Source organism: Mobula birostris, chromosome 8 (assembly GCF_030028105.1).
Source record: "Mobula birostris isolate sMobBir1 chromosome 8, sMobBir1.hap1, whole genome shotgun sequence".
Classification (NCBI taxonomy): domain Eukaryota; kingdom Metazoa; phylum Chordata; class Chondrichthyes; order Myliobatiformes; family Myliobatidae; genus Mobula; species Mobula birostris.
This window is the reverse complement of record NC_092377.1, coordinates 31,972,561-31,994,711: the sequence shown is the minus strand read 5'-3', so window position 1 is coordinate 31,994,711 and position 22,151 is coordinate 31,972,561. Positions and strand designations below refer to the sequence as shown.

The 22,151-nt window shown below is 41.2% G+C and overlaps 1 protein-coding gene across 3 annotated transcripts in view; it reads left to right on the top strand.

The window, feature by feature from the left end:
* LOC140201218 (tetratricopeptide repeat protein 7A-like) overlaps positions 1-21,580 on the top strand; it is a 260,896-nt gene extending 239,316 nt beyond the window's left edge. For all 3 annotated transcript variants that reach the window (XM_072264960.1, XM_072264961.1, XM_072264962.1), the window contains one exon: positions 14,693-21,580. In XM_072264960.1, coding sequence (XP_072121061.1) covers positions 14,693-14,914 — 222 coding nt within the window. In that variant the 3' untranslated portion in view covers positions 14,915-21,580. The remainder of the gene's footprint in view (positions 1-14,692) is intronic.
* The last annotated feature ends 571 nt before the right edge of the window (positions 21,581-22,151 follow it).

Below are 22,151 nucleotides of genomic sequence, written 5' to 3'. Positions count from 1 at the left end.
TGAGTAATCATACAGATCACTAATCTACAAGTATCACGATGTTCAAGATTAACTCTTGCACATTCAGAGGCACTATTTACCAGACTCTTCTTTATTCAGAAACCCAAAATTGGGAATCACTTGCAAGAAGGAAAATTATATAAGTTATTAACATCGCACTTGTCATTGGAAAATTGAGCAAAAAAGAATCAAGTTAGGTTGAGAACACCAGCTCTAACTATCAGTTTATTTTTAATGTGGTGAAATGAGTGACTAATGTTGGTGACCATAATGGAAGTGAGTGTAAGCAAGTGAGAAACCAACCCTGTTGCAGTATTTTATAATTTATTCTGAGCATTCTCTGAAACTTCAACCTATTTTCTGTATTAGATGCTTGTATTCTGTTCTGTACTTTCAGCATGTTGTTTCTGTCAGTGCTATTTCACACTGGGGGTGAATGAACTGATTTAATCAAGATAGTAAGGTAAATAATCATTATTTTTAAAAAAGACTGATTATTCACATTGGTCAGTATTGACAGCTAACGGCACAGCTCTTTTCCTCTGAATGGTGGAGAACCTGTCTGAATTCTGTATAAGTACTTTACAGTTAACACTGAAACCTTTTCCTTCCTTCTGGATGCTGACTGGTCAGCTGTGCTTTTCTAAAACTTTCTTTTTCAACTTTAAGCTTATTTTCTCCTTTTGGATTTTTAAAATTCAAACCACAGGTAACGTACTGATTAAACATTACAGTTTTATAGGCCTTGTCAAATTACATTTGCTTAAATGAAATTAACTGATTTATATTCAGAACTCATTACAAATTCTTTTTCAATGAAGTCAGCTTCTAAAGTAAGACTCTGCAATTCTTAAAAGGCCTCACTGTTTCCAGTATCCTGACCTTGGCAAGGTTTTATTTATTGAGTATGAAATACTGTTATTTGCTGTTTGGGTGGGGAATTATTCTGGCCAGAATTTTGCATTCCTACGCTTCCAAAGTTCAACTCCCAAACTTGGCTAATAGTCAGACTGGGCTGAGTTTCAATGCTTTGAGGCTTAACCGATTCTCAACTGAGCACCCATTCTGATGATTGTGAAAAAGGGAGAAGAGGTAAATTCTGAAAAAGAATATACTTCACATATTAGATTGAGATGTCTTCTTTTATTGCCTGACCTAAAATATTTCTTTCATGCTACCTTGCTCAGCAATAAAGTTGTGGTTAACCTCAGATTGCTGTAACATTTTAGAGCATTCATTAATAAAGGAAGAACTATTAAATTGTGTCTCAGTCACTTCACACTGTCATAAGGACTGGGCGATCATACTGTTCTGTGCACCTAAGAATGAAACAGGCATCAGGGTGGGAGCGTTTGAGCTGTGATCAATGGGAAAGCCTCTGTTCTCACAGATTCAGGAAGAGTATTTTTGTCTGCTTTATTTTCTTTCTCTCACCCAGAATTTTTTTTATAAAAATAGGCTTCATCTTTATTATTTTCCAGACTTGGTCTGAGGGAAATCAACTGTTTCTGCTGTGAAAACTATGTATTGTTTAGTTTCTCTAAAATTATGGTTTAAAGCTACTCCAGCATCATTAAACTGCTTTTCAGTTTGCTTGAGGAAAAGTGAAAGTGACAGTGTCACATGCAACATTTCGGTGCTGTGCTTTTATTACATTTCCCTTAGATAGTCTATCAGCAGTAAAGGAAAAGAAATCAACCAGGAGAAGTCACTGGTGCCACTGACCTGGAAAATGTGACAGGAAGTGTGAAACTATAGGATTTGACTCCATTTTGCCTACTAATTAACAAAGTAACTGTGTTAATCAGGCTATCTTTAAACTGCTGAGTTAATATTTGGGAAACAAATTCACATATCCATTGTAAATCAAAATTTTAACTTTGCTCTTGCTCCAGTAAAGTATAATTATGCGAGGCCTCAAAGCTGGCCTTTCGCCCAGATCTAGTTAATTGTCAGTGTGACTTTCTGCTTAATTCCATTTGTGGCCCACTCTCTCTGAAGTGATCTTTAAACGGATTATTTTATTAAGTGCACAGACACTATTAATCTTATTATAAAAGCATTTATTTTTTTTAATTTATTAAGAAACTGGCTGGTGTATATTAACATAATTAGTAAAGAAAATATTTAATTTTTGAATTGGTTACAATCAGTTTAAACTGTTTACGGATTGGATGGTGATTAAAATGCTTATACTTTATGATAAACCATCCTTCATCTGTAGTATTTAATGAAATTACCTGTCACTCTTAAATAAAAAACGATATTTTAAATCATAATATTAGAAAATTCAAATACACAATTGCTGTAGATTATGGCAGACTGTATGTTTGTCATTTATGTAATCAGAATCTGGTCTATTATCACCATATGTTGTGAAATTTATTAACTTAGCAGCAGCAGTTCAATGCAATACGTAATATAGAAGAAAAATAAATCATAATAATAAGTAAAATCAATTACAGTATACATATATTGAATAGATTAAAAATTGTGCAAGAAACAGAAATAATATATATTAAGTAAGTGAGGTAGTGTTCACGGGTTCAGTGTCCATTTAGGAATCGGGCAGAGGGGAAGAAGCTGTTCCTGAATTGCTGAGTGTGTGCCTTCATGCTTCTGTATCTCCTGCCTGATGGTGATAGTGAGAAAAGGGCATACCCTGGGTGCTGGAGGTCTTTAATAATGGATGCTGCCTTTCTGAGACATTGCTCCCTGGGTACTTTGTAGGCTAGTACCCAAAATGGAGCCAACTAAATTTACAACCATTTGCAGCTTCTTTCAGTTCTATGCAGTAGCCACCCCATACCAGACAGTGATGCAGCCTGTCAGAATGCTCACTACGGTATATCTATAGAAGTTTTTGAGTGTATTTGTTGACTTACCAAATCTCTTCAAACTCCTAATGAAGTACAGTTGCTGTCTTGCCTTCTTTATAACTGCATTGATATGTTGGGACCAGGTTAGGTCCTCAGAGATCTTGCCACCCAGGAACTTGAAGCTGCTCACTCTCTCCACTTCTGATCCCTCTATGAGGATTGGTCTTACCATTCCTCAAGTCCACAATCATCTCTTTCATCTTACTGACGTTGAGTGCCAGGTTGTTGCTTCACTAGTTGGTATATCTCACTCCTGTACACCCTCTCATCACCATCTGAGCTTCTACCAACAATGGTTATATTATCAGCAAATTTATAGATGGTATTTGAGCTATGCCTAGGCACATAGTCATGTGTATGTAGAGAGTAGAGCAGTGGGCTAAGCACACACCCCTGAGGTGCACCAGAGATGGTTGTTAGCGAGGAGGGGATGTTATCACCAATCCACACAGATTGTGGTCTTCCAGTTAGGAAGTCGAGGATCCAATTGCAGCAGGAGGTACAGAAGCCCAGGTTCTGTAACTTCTCAATCAGGATTGTGGGAATGATGGTATTAAATGCTGAGCTGTAATCAATGAGCAGCATCCTAACATAGATGTTTGTGTTATCCAGGTGGTTTAAAGCCGTGTGAAGAGCCATTGAGATTGCATCTGCCGTTGACCTATTGTGGCGATAGGCAAGTTGCAATGGGTCCAGGTTCATGCTGAGCTGTAGTCGATGAACAGCATCCTGACATAGGTGTTTGTGTTGTTCAGGTGCTCTAAAGCCGTGTGAAGAGCCATTGAGATTGCATCTGCCATTGACCTATTGTGGCGATAGGCAAATTGCAATGGGTCCAGGTCCTTGCTGAGACAGGAGTTCAGTCTAGCCATGACCAACCTCTCAAAGTATTCCATCACTGTAAGTGTGAGTGCTACCAGGCGATAGTCATTAAGGCAACTCACGTTTTTCTTCTTAGGCACTGGTATAATTGTTGCCTTTTTGAAGTAAATGGGAACTTCCACCCATAGCAGTGAGAAGTTGAAAATGTCCTTGAATACTCCCACTAGTTGGTTGGCACAGGTTTTCAGAGCCTTACCAGGTACTCCATTGGGACCTTCCACCTTGCGAAGGTTCACTCTCTTTAAAGACAGCCTAACATCAGCCTCTGAGTCAGAGATCACAGGGTCATCAGGTGCAGCAGGGATCTTCACAGCTGTAGTTGTATTCTCTCTTTCAAAGTGGGCATAGAAGGTATTGTGTTCATCTGGTAGTGAAGCATCGCTGCCATTCACGTTGTTGGGTTTCGCTTTGTAGGAAGTAATGTCTTGCAAACCAATCCAGATTTGTCGTACATCCAATGTCACCTTCAACCTTGTTCGAAACTGTCTCTTTGCCCTTGATATAGCCCTCCGCAAATCATTCCTGGTTTTCTGGTACAGGCCTAGGTTGCCAGACTTGATTGCCACATATCTAGCCTAAGCAGACGACGTACCTCCTGGTTCATCAATGGCGTTTGGTTTGGGAAGTCTTTGTGGGCACACACTCATCTACACGGGTTTTAATGAAGTCGGTAACAGCTGCAGCATACTTATCCAGATTTGAAGATGAATCCCTGAGTACAGTCCAGTCCACTGATTCAAAGCAGTCCTGTAAGCGCTCGTGTGCTTCCCTTGTCCAAACCTTCTTGGTCCTCACTGCTGGTGCTGCAGTCTTCAGTCTCTGCCTATATTCAGGGAGTAGAAGTATAGCCAGGTGATCAGACTTTCTGAGGTGTGAGCATGATATAGCATGGTAGGCATTCTCGAAGGTGGTGTAACAGTGGTCCAGTGTGTTGTTCCCTCTAGTATTGCAAGTGATCTGTTGATGATAATTGCTAAGTGATGTTTTCAGACTGGCCTGGTTAAAATCCCCCAAAATGATGGTGAAGGCGTAAGGATGCTCTGTTTCATGCATGTTGATCCCATTTCTCATACTATCTAAAGCGTGATTGACATTGGCCGGAGGTGGAATGTATACTGCTACTAAAATGATCCCGGAGATCTCCTGCGGTAGGTAAAAAGTACAGCATTTCACTTCTAGATATTCCAGGGCTGGTGAGCAGAATTGGATAGCACTGATATATTTGTGCACCAAGAAGAGTTGATCATGAGGCGTTCTCCTCCACCTCTGCTTTTGAGAGACTCTATAGATCTGTCTTGACAGTGTATAATAAATCCGTCGCTCTGAATCACTGCATCCGGTACAGAAGGGGTTAACCAGGATTCCGGGGAATAAAGGACCTATGCAGTCCAAATGTCCCTCTTATTCAGCACCCTAGCTCTGAGATCATCAATTTTATTCACTGAGACTGCACGTTCGCCAGCAAGATAGTCGGTATTAGGAGTTTTGAAAGCCCGTATCCTTAAACGCACTTGTATCCTTGACCTGCAGCCATGTTTCCTGCGTGGAATCCTACAAGGACGAATCCATCCCAAACCAGCATTGTTTCCGTCAGTTTTAGGCAGCGATAGTTCATTTAAATGCATGAAGGCATCTTTGTTGACTACTGACCTTGGAAGCAGTTGTGCTTTTTATCTGTAGGAGTAGTAGCTGTATAGTAGTCTTTTCAGCTGTAAGTGAATGTAGCCAAAAAATTAATAGGAATGACGTGCTTTCTGCACCTCTGATCACGCCAAAGTATTCACTCTATCTCAGTGAACCTTTTAAAAATTCTCTCCAGATATGTTGAAGTTTAGGAAATAAGCTTAAGGAAATCAAAGAGGCATTGACCATAATCAAAGGACTTCAGCAATCAGCTCTGAAGTGGTGGGATAAAACAGGTAGACTGACTCCTTCCTGCCTGTGCTTTGTGTGGTTAGAAAATCAGCTTTCCAAGCTAAGTCAGTCAGCAACTGGTCACATCAAATTTCTCCAAGGTGTTTTTTGAATTTTACTATAATTGTGATATTATTTGCTGAATGAAGGAATGCAATGATGTATTTTTCAAGTTTGCAACATTTAAGTTGGGAGACACAAATAGAATGAATGGGAGACAGAAATTACAATACAAATGAAAGGTATGAGCAAATTGCAGGGTAATGTTAGGAGGCAAACAAGGGTGGTACACAGTAAACGGCAGGGCTTTGAGGAGTGCGGTAGAACAGAGGGATCTGGGAATGCAGATCCATAATTCCTTGAAACTGGTGTCACTTATTCACTTAGAGGGTGGTGCAAATGTAGATTGGGCTGCCAGTGGAAGTGATGGATATCGGCTTTATTTCAAAATCTAAGAGAAGTGTGGATAAGTACACGGATGGGAGGGGTGTGGAGACCTATGGCCCAGGTCCAGGTCTATAAGAATAATAATTCAGCATAGACTAAATGGGCCTGTTTCTTTGCTGTTGTGCGTTGTGCGCTGTGACTCCATTACACGAAATCATAAACTTGAATCTCCCTCCAATATTTGAATCATATCAAGTTGGTCGTGAAATATATCAATTCATGCCTGAAGAATGCCTTCAATCCACTCCAATTTGTCTACCATCACATCATGTCAACAGCAGATGCCATTTCATTTGCTCTTCACTCAGCACTCCATAACCCTCCTTGTGCAACGGGATCCTCAATTTCCTCACTTGCAGATGCCAATCAGCATCCTCCACACTTGCAGATGCAACAACATCCCCCACAATCACCAGCAACACAGGTGCACCTCAATGCTGAACTGTTTCCACAACCTAGGGACTCTACAACTCATGTTCTCATTATTATTTATTTATTATATTGTCGTTGTTATTATTTTCATATTTCCATTGTTTACCTTCGTTTGCACATTGGTTGTCAGTCTATGTGTGTAGATTTTCATTGATTCTATTGTATTTCTTTGTTCTACTGTGAATGCCTGCAAGAGATCTCAGGGTAGCATATAGTGACATACAGTATGCACTCTTTGATAATAAATTTACTTTGATCTTTGAACTCAGAATCTGATGTGAATCAAAGAATTTGAGGTGATTAGGAAACCAATAATAAAACATGAATTTTAATGTTAGCCTTCATCTCAAGGGGACCGGAATTCTGCATGAAAGTAATGATTTAGTTGTGCAGAGTCTTGGTCAGATTTAATCTCTAATTCTGCTTTCAGTTTTGGATGCTGGTCTTTGGTAGATATATTGGCCTTGTAGGGTGAGTCAATCAGGTCACTCCCGAAGATGTCAAATTACAGGGACATGTTGCAGAAATTTGATTTTATTCCTTTCAGAGATGACTTAATCAGATATGAAGAATTTGAGAGCCTAGATGCTAGGAAGTCTTTCACGTGATGTGGAAATCCAGTGCATTTTAAGCGACCTTGCCCTAGTTTAAAGATTGAAAATCATTTCTCTCTTCATTCAAAACAATAGCTCAGTCTCTCAAAAGTCCATGTATCATTTGAAGTTGGAAACTGGGATTTTTCATTGGCAAGGCAGTCACTGCAAGTTAGGTGGGGCTTGCATACTAATGTATCATCAAACCAGTGAAGCCAGCTCAGGGAGGTTGAAAGGGCTGCTTTTTTTCTTGTATTGTAAGAGGAAATAGTCATTGTCATAGAAGAGAATTCTAAATAGACATTACTATATTAAGTAAAAGGAAATTTTAAAATTGACTTAGAATGGAAATATTGGTACACAGACAAGACTTGTAACATGACGTTATCAAACCCATAGCTAGCCAAATATAGAGTCATAAGTTGGCAGCAACTTTGATAGCAATCGATGGAAAATGAAATGACCCGATCCCAATGAAAAGGAAAGTGAGAATATTAACAAGAACTTGTATCATGAGAGAGTAACACCTAATGTGGTTGCTGTAATTTGATTTGAAATCACATTGGTGAATTTGTAAGTGCAGTTTATGGATTCAGAAAGAGTGATTCATTCGTACAGGATGTCAGAACTGCATGGTTATCGTTGTGGGCTGAATATTTGCAGCTAGGAATGTTGGATTGAGTCCAACACACTGCAGTCTATGTGACTTTTTTTGAATAAGGAAGTTTATTTATTCTTGATTTTTAAATTTTTTTGTGTGGGTGTTGCTGGCAAGCTTATATTCATTGGCCAAGCCTAATCATCTGCGAAGGAAGTGGTAGGATGCCTTCTTGAGTAGCTGCAGATTTTGTAGGTCCCTTTAGGTAGGGAAGTCCAAGTTTTGACCGAGCAGTAACAAAGAAAGGGTGACATCTTTTCATGTCAAAGTGGTCAATGACTTAATAGGGAACTAGAGGGTAATAAGTTTTTCTGCTGCTGTGTCCACTGCCCTTTTCCTTCTAGCTTGGTCCTGCCAGAACTCAAATGCGGAATTGGTTATTAGTAGTTGGTGACAGGTGCTACTCAAAAACATGATCACTGTCCCATTCCATTACTTCATTATAAATTAGTCATAGTCATACTTTATTGATCCCGGGGGTTTTCGTTACAGTTGCACCATAAATAATAAATAGTAATAGAAATAATAATAGAACCATAAATAGTTAAATAGTAATATGTAAATTATGCCAGTAAATTATGAAATAAGTCCAGGGCCAGCCTATCGGCATAGGATGTCTGACCCTCCAAGGAAGGAGTTGTAAAGTTTGATGGCCACAGGCAGGAATGACTTCCTATGACGCTCTGTGCTGCATCTTGGAGGAATGAGTCTCTGGCTGAATGTACTCCTGTGCCCACCCAGTACATTATGTAGTGGATGGGAGACATTGACCAAGATGGCATGCAACTTGGACAGCATCCTCTTTTCAGACACCACCGTCAGAGAGTCCAGTTCCATCCCCACAACATCACTGGCCTTAGGAATAAGTTTGTTGATTCTGTTGGTGTCTGCTACCCTCAGCCTGCTGCCCCAGTACACAACAGCAGACATGATAGCACTGGCCACCACAGACTCGTAGAACATCCTCAGCATCGTCCGGCAGATGTTAAAGGACCTCAGTCTCCTCAGGAAATAGAGACGGCTCTGACCCTTCTTGTAGACAGCCTCAGTGTTCTTTGACCAGTCCAGTTTATTGTCAATACGTATCCCCAGGTATTTGTAATCCTCCACCATGTCCACACTGACGCCCTGGATGGAAACAGGGGTCACCGGTGCCTTAGCTCTCCTCAGGTCTACCACCAGCTCCTTAGTCTTTTTCACATTAAGCTGCAGATAATTCTGCTCACACCACGTACCAAAGTTTCCCACAGTAGCCCTGTACTCAGCCTCATCTCCATTGCTGATGCATCCAACTATGGCAGAGTCATCAGAAAAACTTCTGAAGATGACAAGACTCTGTGCCTTGCCTGGGTTGAGATGTTTCAGCTGTCTTCTCACCTGTTCAGCCGTGAAGCTCACCGTGGTGGTTTTATGTGGGGAAGGGGTATAGTCATGAGAGCAGGGTGGGAGACTGTGAGGAGGGGTAGGAGGGGAGAGTGGAACATGTGTTGATTGGGGGCCGACAACAGATGGCTCATGTGGGGGATGGGCAGAGTCACAATGTCAAATCTGTTAAAGAACAGGTTAAGTTCATTGGCCCTGTCCACACTGCCCTCAGCTCCTCTGTTGCTTGTTTGCCGGAACCCAGTGATGGTCCTCATCCCCCTCCAGACCTCTCTCATGTTGTTCTGCTGGAGTTTCCACTCAAGCTTCCTCCTGTACCTGTCTTTAGCCTCCCTGATCCTGGCTTTCAGGTCCCTCTGTATTGCCCTCAGCTCCTCCCTATTTCCATCTCTAAACGCCCTCTTTTTAGCGTTCAGGATGTCCTTAATGTCCTTTGTCACCCATGGCTTGTTATTTGAATAACAAAGGACAGTTCTTGTCGGAACATTGCAGTCCACACAGAAGTTGATGTAATCAGTGATGCATTCTGTGAGCCCATCAATATCCTCTCCATGTGGCTCACAGAGTGCCTGCCAGTCTGCCACCTCAAAACAACCCTGGAGCGCCTCATAAGCCTCCTCCGACCATTTCCTCACTGTCCTCGAGGTTGCAGGTTTACTCTTCACCAGAGGCACGTAGCAGGGTTTTAGATGCACCAGGTTGTGATCTGACCTTCCCGGTGGGGGGAGGGAAGAGGAGCTGTATGCATCCTTAACGTTAGCGTACATCAAATGCAGAGTCCTCTCCCCTCTGGTTGTACAGCTCACATACTGCGTGAAGTTGGGCAGTGTTCTAGCCATGGTAACCTGGTTGAAGTCACCCGAGATGGTAATAAGGGCAGTTGGGTGCTGGGTTTGTAATCTGGCAATGACGGTGTAAATGATGTTACACGCCGACGTCGGGTTGGCAGAGGGAGGGATGTACACAACAACCACAATTGCCTGCGAGATTTCCCTTGGCAGATAATATGGCCGGAGTCCAACAGCAAAAAGTTCAATATCTGGGCTACAGACCCGTTCCTTGATCGTAATATGCCCAGGATTGCACCATCTGTTAATTACCAGAACCGCCAGCCTCCCTCCTTTACGCTTACCGCTCTCAGTGCAATTCCGGTCAGCTTGAACAGTCTGGAAGCCCTCTATGGAAACGGTTTGATCGGGTATGTCCTCGTGCAGCCACGTCTCAGTAAAGCACACGACACTGCTCTCCCGAAATGTTCTCTGACTCCTGACAAGCGCCGTCAGTTCATTGATTTTATTCCCCAGCGATCTCACATTTCCCATGATGAGAGCGGGGAGAAACGGCTTATAACTTCTCTTCTCCATAAGCCTCTGTTGTCTTGACCCGGTCCTCTTCCCTGACCTTTTTGATCCCCCTCTGCATCCTCTGTGTGTTTTCCTCCAGATTTCAGCCGGGATGTCTGCTGCTCTGTTCGCTAAGCCAGCGGGCATGAGTGTAATCAATTGTTCCCTGGAATAAACAATGCGGCCATCCTGCTGCCACGCTAACGAGACGTGTCCGAATGTAACTAATTCCAGCGCTAAAAAAGCAAGTAAAACTCTCTCCACCAGCATGTTAGAGAGGGTGCAGCTTCAGCGTGTTACCGTGAGAAAAAAAATACAACAAATAACTAAGTTTAAAAAGTTTAAAAGTAAGAAATTGCGGAGCAACAGGCTGCATGCACGACCGGCGCATGCGCACTAAATTAGGAAGATGTAGTGGATTTGTTCAGAGTAGGACATGCTTGAGCAAACTTCTACTTTGTAGAGTAGATAGTGCTAGCCTAGCCATCTGGAGCACAAAGCTTTTGCTATCCTGCTGGAATGTTCTGTTGGCCAATAGTCTCTTGAGTAATGATGAGAACCTGAAAAGATGGAAAGGGGGTCATCTTTTTGACGCATCTGGTGAAAGATGGCTATAAATGCTTTATCCATATTGTCTTTATGTATGCTGGGATAATATCAGCAATGAGAAGGGGAATGTTCATAGAACTATCCATTCCCATAATTTTTCAGTTGTCTACCGCCATTCTTGAGTGGATGTGGCAAGAGTGGAGAGTTATGTTTATATTTAGTTCTGCATGTTGATTGTAACCTCTGTTAAACTCATTGTAGTGGAGCTTCACTTAAAAGATATACTTGGTGCTGTTGCCAATCTGCTCACCTGCCCTATTCATTGAGCAAGGATGTGTTGGCTGATGCGATAGAAACAAGAGAATGAGGGATAGGCTGTGATTGACTGAGTATTCAGGTTGGAGGAAAAATACTTCTGGTGTTGGAGGTCTGCATGGCTTGGTGGATGTCCAGTTTTGAGCTGTGTCAATGAATTGCAAAAATGAAGCACTAAGCACTTATGCCATCGTGTTGTATGTGGTGGTGCACGTGAACTGAAACAAATTCCTTTTTTGAATTTGAGTACTTTTAAGGCCTTGAACCACCAGTCTGTTGCCTATAGTCATTGCTCAGACTTAACCAGGTGACTAGCTTTGAGAATTGGACATGAACTAGCTTTGTTACCTTGAACTAGCAGTGAACAACCCAGTTTGATGAAAGGAGAAAATACTGGAATCATCCAGCAAGTCAAGCAAGATCTGAGGAAGGAGAAACATTCAATGTTTTAGGTTTGAATATTCCTTGTCAAATCTGGTACGTGAACTGTTTCTTTCTGCATTACATTAAATGTTAAAAGATGCATACAACAGGAGATTCTTTATCAACTACAGCTCAGCATTCAATGCTGTCATACTCAAAGTTAGTAAATAAGGGTCATGACCTTGGCCTCAATACCTCCTTGTGGAATTGGATCCTTGATTTCCTCACTTGTAGACCCCAGTCAGTTCAGATTGGCAACAACATCTCCTCTACAATCTCCATCAGCACAGGTGCACCACAAGTCTATGTGCTTAGCCCCTGCTCTACTCGCTAAGCACAGCGCCAATGCCATTTTCATGTTTACTGACAACACCACTGTCATAGGCCAAATCAAAGGTGGTGATGAACCACCTCATAGGAGGGAGATTGAATATCTGGCTGAGTGGTGGGACAATAACAACCTCTTACTCAATGTCATCAAAACCAAAGAGCTGGTTATTGACTTCAGGAAGTGAAAACTGGGGGTCCATAAGCCAGTTCTCTTCGGAGGATCAGAGGAGGAGAGGGTCAGCAACTTTAAATATCTCTGTGTTATCATTTCTGAGGACCGAGCACGTAAGTACAATTATGAAGAAAGCCCAACAGTGCCTCTACTTCTTTAGGAGTTTGTATGATATCCAAAACATTGACAAACTTCTGTAGATATGTGGTGGGGGGTATGTTGACTGGCTGCAATTCAGCGTGGTATGGAAACACCAATGTCATCGAATGGAAAATCCTACCAAAAGGAGTGAATTTGGCCAAGTCCATCTTGGGGAAAGCCCTCCTCATCATTGAGCATTGTTGTAGGAAAGCAATATCCATCATCAGGGATCCCCACCCCCAGCATGCAGGTCATGCTCTCTTCTTGCTGCTGCCATCAGGATGAAGGTCCAGGAGCTTTAGGACTCACGCCACTGGGTTCAGAAACAGTTATTACCCCTTAATCTTCAGGCTCCATCAAAACCAAAGGGGATAACTTCACTCAACTTCATTTACTCCATCACTAAAATGTTCCCACAACCTGTGGACTCACTTTCAAGGACTCTTCATCTCATGTTCTCAATATTTATTGCTTGCTCATTATTATTATTGCTTTCTTTTTGTATTTGCACAGTTTATTGTCATTTGCATATGAAATTGAATGCCCAGTTAGTCTGGTCTTCCGTTGAGTCTATTAGGGCTATTATCCTGTTCTGGATTTATTGAGTATTCCTGCAAGAAAATTAATCTCAGGGTTGTACATGGTGACATATATGTGCTTTGAACTTTGAGCTTTTGAACTTTGTTTCTCTTACCACAAACGTTCAGTGGTTACAATGTTTTCTGTTTTTATTTCACATTTGACTGCCTGCTTTTTTAGTTGAATGTGAAAAATTCCATGCTCACATTTTCCAAGGTACACAATGGTTGTTTCATTCAGGAGTCCCCAACCATTTTTGCACTGCGGACCGGCCGACCGAGGGAGGGTGGGTGTTCAAGTAGGGTTAAACTCACCTCAACATGTCTTTTACAGTTTGGGTTGCCAACTTTCTCACTCCCAAATAAGGGACAAAAGTAGCAGTCAAATCCCGGGACACTTTACCCCAGGAAAGACTACCATGACCATGAAGCCTTGCGCGGGCACCTGTGTGCGCATGCGTGACGTGCGCATGTGATGTGCGCATGCGCAAATGTGCCGTTTTTTTCTCCCACGAATCGGTTTTGCCTTCAGCTTCCCGACTATACTGTACATACATTATTTCTACTTTATATAGGCTGTGTATTTATCATATCATTCCTGCTTTTACTATATGTTAGTGTTATTTATTTTCGGTTTTATGTGTTATTTGGTATGATTTGTTAGGTTATTTTTTGGGTCTGGGAACGCTCAAAAATTTTTCTCATATAAATTAATGGTAATTGCTTCTTCGCTTTACACCATTTCGGCATGAAAGGTTTCATAGGAACGCTCTACCTTAGCAGGGGAAATACGGGACAAGGGCGGTCCCGTATGGGACAAACCAATTTAGTCCAATATACGGGATGTCCCGGTTAATACGGGACAGTTGGCAACCCAATGTTCAAGTTCACCAGTGCGTGACAGGGAATGAGGAAAGGTGCAGCTGACTCGTATCGTTTCTTCACGGCCCGGTAGCACATGCTTTGCGGCCCGGTGCCGGTCCATGGCCCGGTGGTTGGGGACCGCTGGTTTAACTAGTAGCATGGACAGCACAGGGCTCAGCATGGAGGTGAAGATAGTAGAGCAGCTGACCTCCGGTTCTACCTCTTTGGAGTTTGCACGTACTTCCTATGACCATATGGGTTTTCATGGAGTACTCTCGAGTTCCTTCCACATCCAAAGCTGTGCACATTAATGGGTTAATTTCCCCCCACTCTGTGTGCAAATGACAGAATCTATGGGAGAATAAGATAATATGAACAGATTTATGCTATTTTATTTTACAAATATATACATTTATTTTATTAATTTATACATTTATTAAATAGTATAAATGTGTACTCAATGGTCGCTAGAGACTCAGTGGACCATGGGGCCTGTTTCCTTGCTGAAAGATTATTTGATTCCTTTGCCATGTCAACCAAAAAGAGGTTACTGTCTGTGAGTCTGTGCATGCTTCATTTAACTGCCCTGCTTGCCTTCACATCCCTATACTTCAAATGTAATGGATTAGCAGTGGACTGTTTTGAAGTTTCCTGAGTACATGAAAGGTGCTCTATAAATGCTAGTACTTTGATTTCTAAGTTTATACTTTCCACATCTTTGTCATGAAATGTGATAATTCTCAGCTTGGTACATCGACCTATTGATCTTTGTCTGTTGTTTCATTGCAGGGAAGGACAGTCTACAAAATGGGCCGAAGTAGCTTGGCAAAGAAGGTTCTGAGAGATGCCGTTCAGACTCTGTCAACATCCCATGAGGCCTGGAACAGCTTGGGGGAGGTGCTGCAAGACCAGGGGAAAAATGAGGATGCTGCAGAATATTTTCTTACTGCCTTAGAGCTAGAAGCCAGCAGTCCTGTAGTGCCATTTACTGTCATCCCAAGAGTACTTTGAAATTAATCACATGGGTCACTTTTTATAAATTTTGCACATTCCAATCCAAAGATTTAATTTACTGACTCCTGGAACAGAGTTCAACTATGAAGTATTAGGAACAACTGAGCTAAGGTTCGTCAGCCATACTTTTCCCAAACTGAATTGTACACCATTTCCCAACATTGAACAAACCCCAACCACCAATCCTAACCATCCCTCACCCCCAGTGCACTTTCATAACAACTATAATGTCATAACATTCAAAACAATGGTTCTGAGACTGTATTAAGCCAATCATGGTACACTTATGGAATCAGCTCCTTGCACTGAACAATATCCAGGATTAGGCAAGAACATAATTCACAGCAGCTGTGGCAGCATCTTTCCAGAATCGCTTCACCTTGGCCCAGGAAGCAAATGAGATAGATCTGTGTGACTGCCCTTAGTCAAGTGCTAATTTCAGGGCCTGGAAGTAAGAATTCCTGTCCTTAATCCCTTCATTTTTATACCTGGGACCTTAGTGTTGTATGAGACGTTCTCATTTAATACTCTTTCAAGACAAACAGTTAATTTATAGAAACATCTTTCAAATTGTTTGATTCACAAACCTCACAAAGCTTTCATAATTTTTGAAATTGTTTCTGGTAACTAGTCGCACATATTTTTGTAAATTTTATATATAACCATTTGGTTTGAATATTAATTACATGTTTGCCAAACTTTGTGTTCACCTCTTCCATCATTTCTGTATGATATAGTTATTTTCATAAATCTTTCCCTCAATACGTAATAGTAATTCCACACCCCTAATGCAAGCATGACTTTCAATATGAGATATTTTCAGTTTTATGTGGTTTGTTTTGCCACAGATCTAGCACAGGGAAAGCACACTATTGGCACAACATTCAACGCATCAAACTGTCAGGAAGGCAAGTTATTCTTAGTTCATTGCTTCCTAAATGTCTCATCAGTTAGCTAATCAGATAGCAGTTATTGTTGGACAATATTCATCCAGTGTGCGTTGGGGCACTGTAACTTTTCTGCAGTGCCTACAATGTCCAAAAGTATGTAGTTTATGTAGTTCTTCCAAAAGTTACTCTTTTTCCCTCCCCCTCTCCCTCTCTCGAACATATTTATAAATTTATGTAACCCTCTCACCAGAGCTCGTATACAGACTTGGCACTTAAACTAACTCTGCTACCAGCCACGTGACTCAGCAGTAAGGAAGCCACCTTTCATAAACAGTATGTGTCTAGGGCCGGTATGATTTGGGGTTCAACCAAACAGGAACGTCATCATGTTCTGATTACAGAAACCTCAATTTGAGCAAATACTGTGTAAATATTGCCCATGCACAGTTATCAGTAGCCCAGTTATGACAGATTGTGCAGCAACGTAAAATTGTAAAGAAACTACATTTACCAAATGTTCAACTTTAACAAACAGTTACCGAAAAAGAAAAAGAGCCTATTACAATTAAATCAGGCTGATGTGCACATAATATTGGAGCTCATACTGGAGTAGTTGGGGTTGTGTGAAAGCATCCACCACATTCCAAACTCCCCTTGAAGGCCATCTTGAATGAACTGTCTCTTTCATGAGTATTGGTCCTTCCTCCCTCGAGCTACTCATCTGCACAAAGCTCTTCTTGCAACGGGGAATGTCCTTCCAATAGCATTCTGCAGCATCTTCACTCGTGCCCCTCTCCACGTCTCCCGGCAAAAGATGACTGTTCTTCAGAAAACTCTTTCCCCACGGCTCACATCCCACAATCCTGGTTGGCTGACACAACACTCCCAAGTTTGACAACGTGGGTCCTTATCTTAGCTGAAGCCAAAACACGCTTTCCAGCATAACACACTGCTTTTACAGAAAACTGTTGATATAAACTACACACACATACAGATATATATTAGATAGATCTTTTGAGAGTATTTAATGTTGACAGTGAGAAATGTTCTAGACTACAATCTTTTTATGCAGGGTCTCTGGAATTACAAGTAGGTTAGAAGGAGCAATCATTTAGCAATCTCATTTACCAAGAATCTGGCAGATCAAAATAACGTGTTGATGCAATAATGGTTTTTCAGTGTTTCACTACTGAGCATAAAAGCCACACTTACAAATCCTGTCACATCTCAGAATTTGCATACAATTCGTCACCTTCAGATTCCCATATCAGGAAGCTATGACGAAATTTATCGTAATTGGGGCAACAGAGAATCATGTTACTTCTGTCCAGAATCACACTTCATCGTATTGTGTGAAGGCTTTGGGTTTAAAAGATGACAAAATGGGAAGTAGTCTGGTGGAAAGAGGAAATTAGAACCTTGCTTCATCTTACTGAATACCAACCATGTCTTGGCTCAGAAGCAAACCAAGCACCACTCAATGCAAGTTTCATGAGATGGATTTCACCTCATTTTCATTATAGTGAGTAGTAATCTCTACTCTTGCTGGAATTTCCAGTTGTCATTATGAGCTGGATCCTCATTTGTTTTGCCATTGCTCAGTAGAGAGCTTTTTCTACACCTAGTTTCCCAATCACCCATTTTCCCACTATTCTGCACTCGAGTTACAGACTTTGAATAAAAATGGACTGTTTATATTTGCTTCCTTTCTAATATTGTCCCATATCCAGCAATATGAAAGCATAGGTTTGGATTGCAGACTTGTGCATGGATATGATGTGAACCGTAGCTTGTGTGTAATTGAATGTTTCAGTTACAGCTGAGTACGTTATCTAGTTTAAAGCTGCAACCACAAAAACATATAACTCATGGTGCAGGTGCAGACAAGAGCATCCCAAAGAGACCAGCTGTAACCCCATAAAAAGTGTGCGCACTTATTTCACTACTTTTGTCGCTGCTTTGCCGTGCAGGCTCTGAGTGCTGGCTTCTGCACAAGAAACACATGCAGGTTTTATTTGCACCTTAACATTTTGGGCTGTGGAGTCTTCCATGATGTGAAGGTTGGTACAAATTGCTTAAAATTGTGAATGGAACATATTTAGTTATTTTGGCAATCAGTCAGAATTAATTCAACTAGTTTGAGATGGAATCGTATAAACATGAAAACAGGGCCTTCAGCCCAACAGGTCAATGCCAACCAGTCCCATTTGCCATCTTGGTCCATATCCCCCAGGGGTTCCCAAACTGGGGTCCACTGACCCTGTGTTTAACGGTAAGGGCCCATGGCATAAGAAAGGTCAGGAACCCCTACTCTAAAGCTTTTCTGGCCATGTACCTGTTAAAGTGCTTTTAAATACTGTCTTACTAATGACATCTATCCTGCAACCAGTTGCTTGAGATCCACCAGGAAATCTGGTGTGGAAGGAGGAGGGGGAGCAGTGAGGATTAAAGTCCCATTTGAAATAACTCCATGTTCTGCAAACTGAAGGAGTTCCTTTCCTATTCCATTCACATGGTGTATCGTCATGTCAATTTAACTGCAGCTAATTGACTTTGATTTGAAGATTATAAAAATAGCAAGATCAGAATCAGTAATTATTAAATCAATTTGAAATGCAGTCACGTGAGGGATATCTAGAGGCAGGAGACTGCTAATGAGCCTTCCAAGCCTGCAGTCCACCCTGTTCTCCCTCTCCTCACCCTCCGTTCCACTTCCTGCTCCCCCATGTCTGAGGTTTCCTTTATTTGGGACGCAGCTGCTGTTAAGTATAAGATACGATAGCAACTGAGAAAACTTAGAGCATATAGAGTCACAAAGCGAGATTAAGAAAAGTTTATTGAGTTCAAATATTCCTCACACACTCTCAACCTAGAAACAGTTAAACCTGGACTCCTGAAAGATTCTTAATTTGATGGAACTGAATCTGAGAAAACCTTTTGGAATGAATGACAGTGTGTTTCCATTTTCATATGTTTACCATAATTCGCTTCTCTGTTCTTCGTTAGTCATAGATTTATACAGTATGGGAAAAGGCCCTTTGGTCCAACTCTCCATCCTGACCAAATTGCCTGCCTGAGCTAGTTTCATGTATCTGCCTTGTCCCATACCTCCTTAAACCCTTGCTCTCCGTGTTCCTGAATGTCTTTTAAACGTCATTGACTATCGTAATGCCAGCATTCTCATTTAGATCTCCAGGTGGAATACACAAAGATGTAATTCAGTAATGTGGGCTGTATTACCTCTGGCACTTGGTACATTAGTGGTTGGCACTTCATTCTCTGTAATCGTTGCAAGTTGATTTTGTAAAATAACACGTCTGCTTTTGCTGTCTGTTTTTAAAAAAATCTTAGGGAAAGCCTATTGATTGTTAAAATTGTTTATTTTACTGCATTGGAGCCTTCACTGTCATTTGCTGTCACTAACAATGTCTGCAAGTTATTCTTCCATTCACTCTAAGACATTCCCCTGCCAGCTAAAGACCATCTGAAGTTTGTCAGAATTAAAGAGGGAAATTTATTTTTTGTAATTGTAACTTTTTATTAGGAGGTGTAGAGATCAACTGATACTGTGAAATAGCATCCTTGCTGAGGCCCCTGCAGTCTTTTGAACAGTGACACAATATTTACTTGGGTTTCCGTTTCACATTCCCTGCACTGGGTGTAAGTTGCCTGGAGCCGACTCCAGGAACTTGGAAGACACCATTATTAATTCACATCGTGGACCACTCTGGAAGGCGCTGCTGGTTTGCTGTGTTATAAAAGTGTACAATGTCAAGGGAAATATACTTCTGACAACTTGATCCTGTAGATCATTAATACTTGTCACACAAAAATCATCTATTGTTAATAATCCGGGACTAAAGAAATTGTACAAGATGTGTGAAGTAATTAATTTGATCCAGGTGTTATTCAGGGAATGAAGGCTGGTTTTTAACATAATTTTCACAACAAAGGGACTGATTAAATATTTTATTAGAACCTGTCACGAGGTACATGTTTGAACAATACAAAGATGAGTATTTATTTTGCTGTACATAAGTGCACTCCAGCCAGCTGTAGCTGGAAACAACTGTATCAGATGTGGCTTGAGTACTTCAGCTGTTGCTTTTGCAATGTCCTGACTGCACTGAGTTACAGTAAATTAATGTGATTCCTGTATCTAAAATATCTGAAATGTATTTAATGCTGTTTTGAAATCACAATCTGTTATGTTGTGTAACTGTATTATGCCTTATAATAGAGAGAATTTTATAAGTTAGCCAATAAACTCTATTTGAGTTGCCCAATGTTTTCAGGACATTGCTTCTCAGGTACTTCAGTGAGAGAGTTGATTGGTTTATGTTTGATATCTTTAAGTAATTAATCATTCTAATGAATACTTAGATATGATATAGCACACTTACTTAATATTTCATGAGAGGAAAAATAAATCAGCCATGATCAAATGCCGGAGAAGGCGCGGAGGCCTAATGGCCTAATTCTGCTCTTCACAGTTGGAATTGTGCCTCTGGCTCTTGTAGAACAGGACTGCACAGTCTTTATTTGGTTGTGCCTTCATGATGGGACCTGTTGGCATGGCCCATCAGTACCTCTGCACCTTACATGCAACAGTTTGATGTGATCTAAAGCAACATGTACAAAATGCTGGAGCGATTTAGCAAATCAGGCAGCATCTATGGAGGGGTGTAAACAGTCAACGTTTTGGGCCAAGACCCTTCATCGGGACAGAAAAGGAAGGGGGCAGAAGCCAGAATAAGAAGGTGGGGGTGAAGGGGAGGGGGAAGGAGTACACTCTGGTATGTCACTAACTTCCAGTAAATTTCCCCTCTCCCTTTATCGATTCTGTACTCTGGTTCCCCTCTCATCCCTTCTCTTCACTTGGCTATCATCTTCCTGTGGTTCCTCTCCATCTTCCCTTTCTTCCATGATCAACTGTCCTTTTATTAGATTCCATCTTCTTCATCCCTTACCTCTTTCACCTATCACTTCCCAGCTTCTTACCTCAAACTCCCTTCCTCACACACCCACCTTCTCTGTCCTCTGGTTTCACCTCAAGATTTCCAGCATCTACAGAACCTCTTGTGTTTATGTTCTTATCTAAAACTACATTTCCTCACGTTGCAAATATATGGACCTGTCTATCAGATGGTTGCCTATATAGTGAAGTAAGAACCTTACAGAATGATTGTTAGATCCAAGTGCCACTTCCTGATGCAAGAACCAGTTTTCCCATCTATTTGTCTGAGGGAAAAGAGCAAGATGTAGGAAAGCTGAAATCTGAGTATAAAAATAAGATTTTAGGGTACGTATGTTGACTAACCCACTGTTAGAGTGCAATCGCATCAATAGAAAGACACTGATAATGTTTTACAACACAATCTGCCAGGGTTGCTGGTAGAGGCTGATGCAATAGGGACTTTTAAATATTCTTAGACAGGCACATGGGTGTAAGAAAAATGTGGATTATGGACTGTGTAGGAGGGAAGGGTTGAATTGATCTGGAGTGGTGTATGTTAGTAGGCACAACGTCATGAGCTGAAGGGCCTGTGCTGTTCTGTGTTCTATGTTCTGCAGTCGAAATTCCCAGACTTATAACAGTTGGATGCCTCCTATCATATTGTTGTACTTCATTTTTGGGATGCTTGACTATGTGAGATTAACCTGGCTCAAAGAGAATTACGGCCATCACTGTAGAGGGTGTTTTATGATCTGGATTCGCACACAGTGTTAACATAGGGTCATTATGTAATGATTAAATCATGAAATAAATTGCTCTATGTAAAAAAAATGCTTCAGACCTCGTGTTGCTGATGTGATGCTTTTGCTTGTTGACGATTTAATGATTAAAGAGGTATTGAAGCTGAATTTCTCCCATACCTGAGTCACAGAGTAACACAGTATAGAAATAGGACCTTTGACCCAGTTCATCCTTGCTGACCAAGATGCCCAACTGAGCTAGTCCCATCTCTCTCATCCTTTCCAAACTGTGTACGTGTCCAAGTGACTTTGAAATATTAGTTTATCGGCCTCAACCACTTCCCTATCATCTCATACAATATTCACACCACCCTCCGCTTGAACGAGTTGCCACTCAGGTCCTGTTTAAACTTTTCTCTTCTCACCTTAAACCTACTCCTTCTTGTTTTTGAATGTATTTTCCTGAGAAAAAGACTGTGCTCATTTACAAAGACCATGCCCCTCATGATTTTACACACCTCTAAGAGATCATCCCTTTGTCATCTACTCTTCTAGCCTGCCCTATATGTATATATATCCTGCAACAACACTGGGTTGGAAAGTAAAATATTGCTGTTGCTGCTTGAAACTCTACATAATGGTCGATA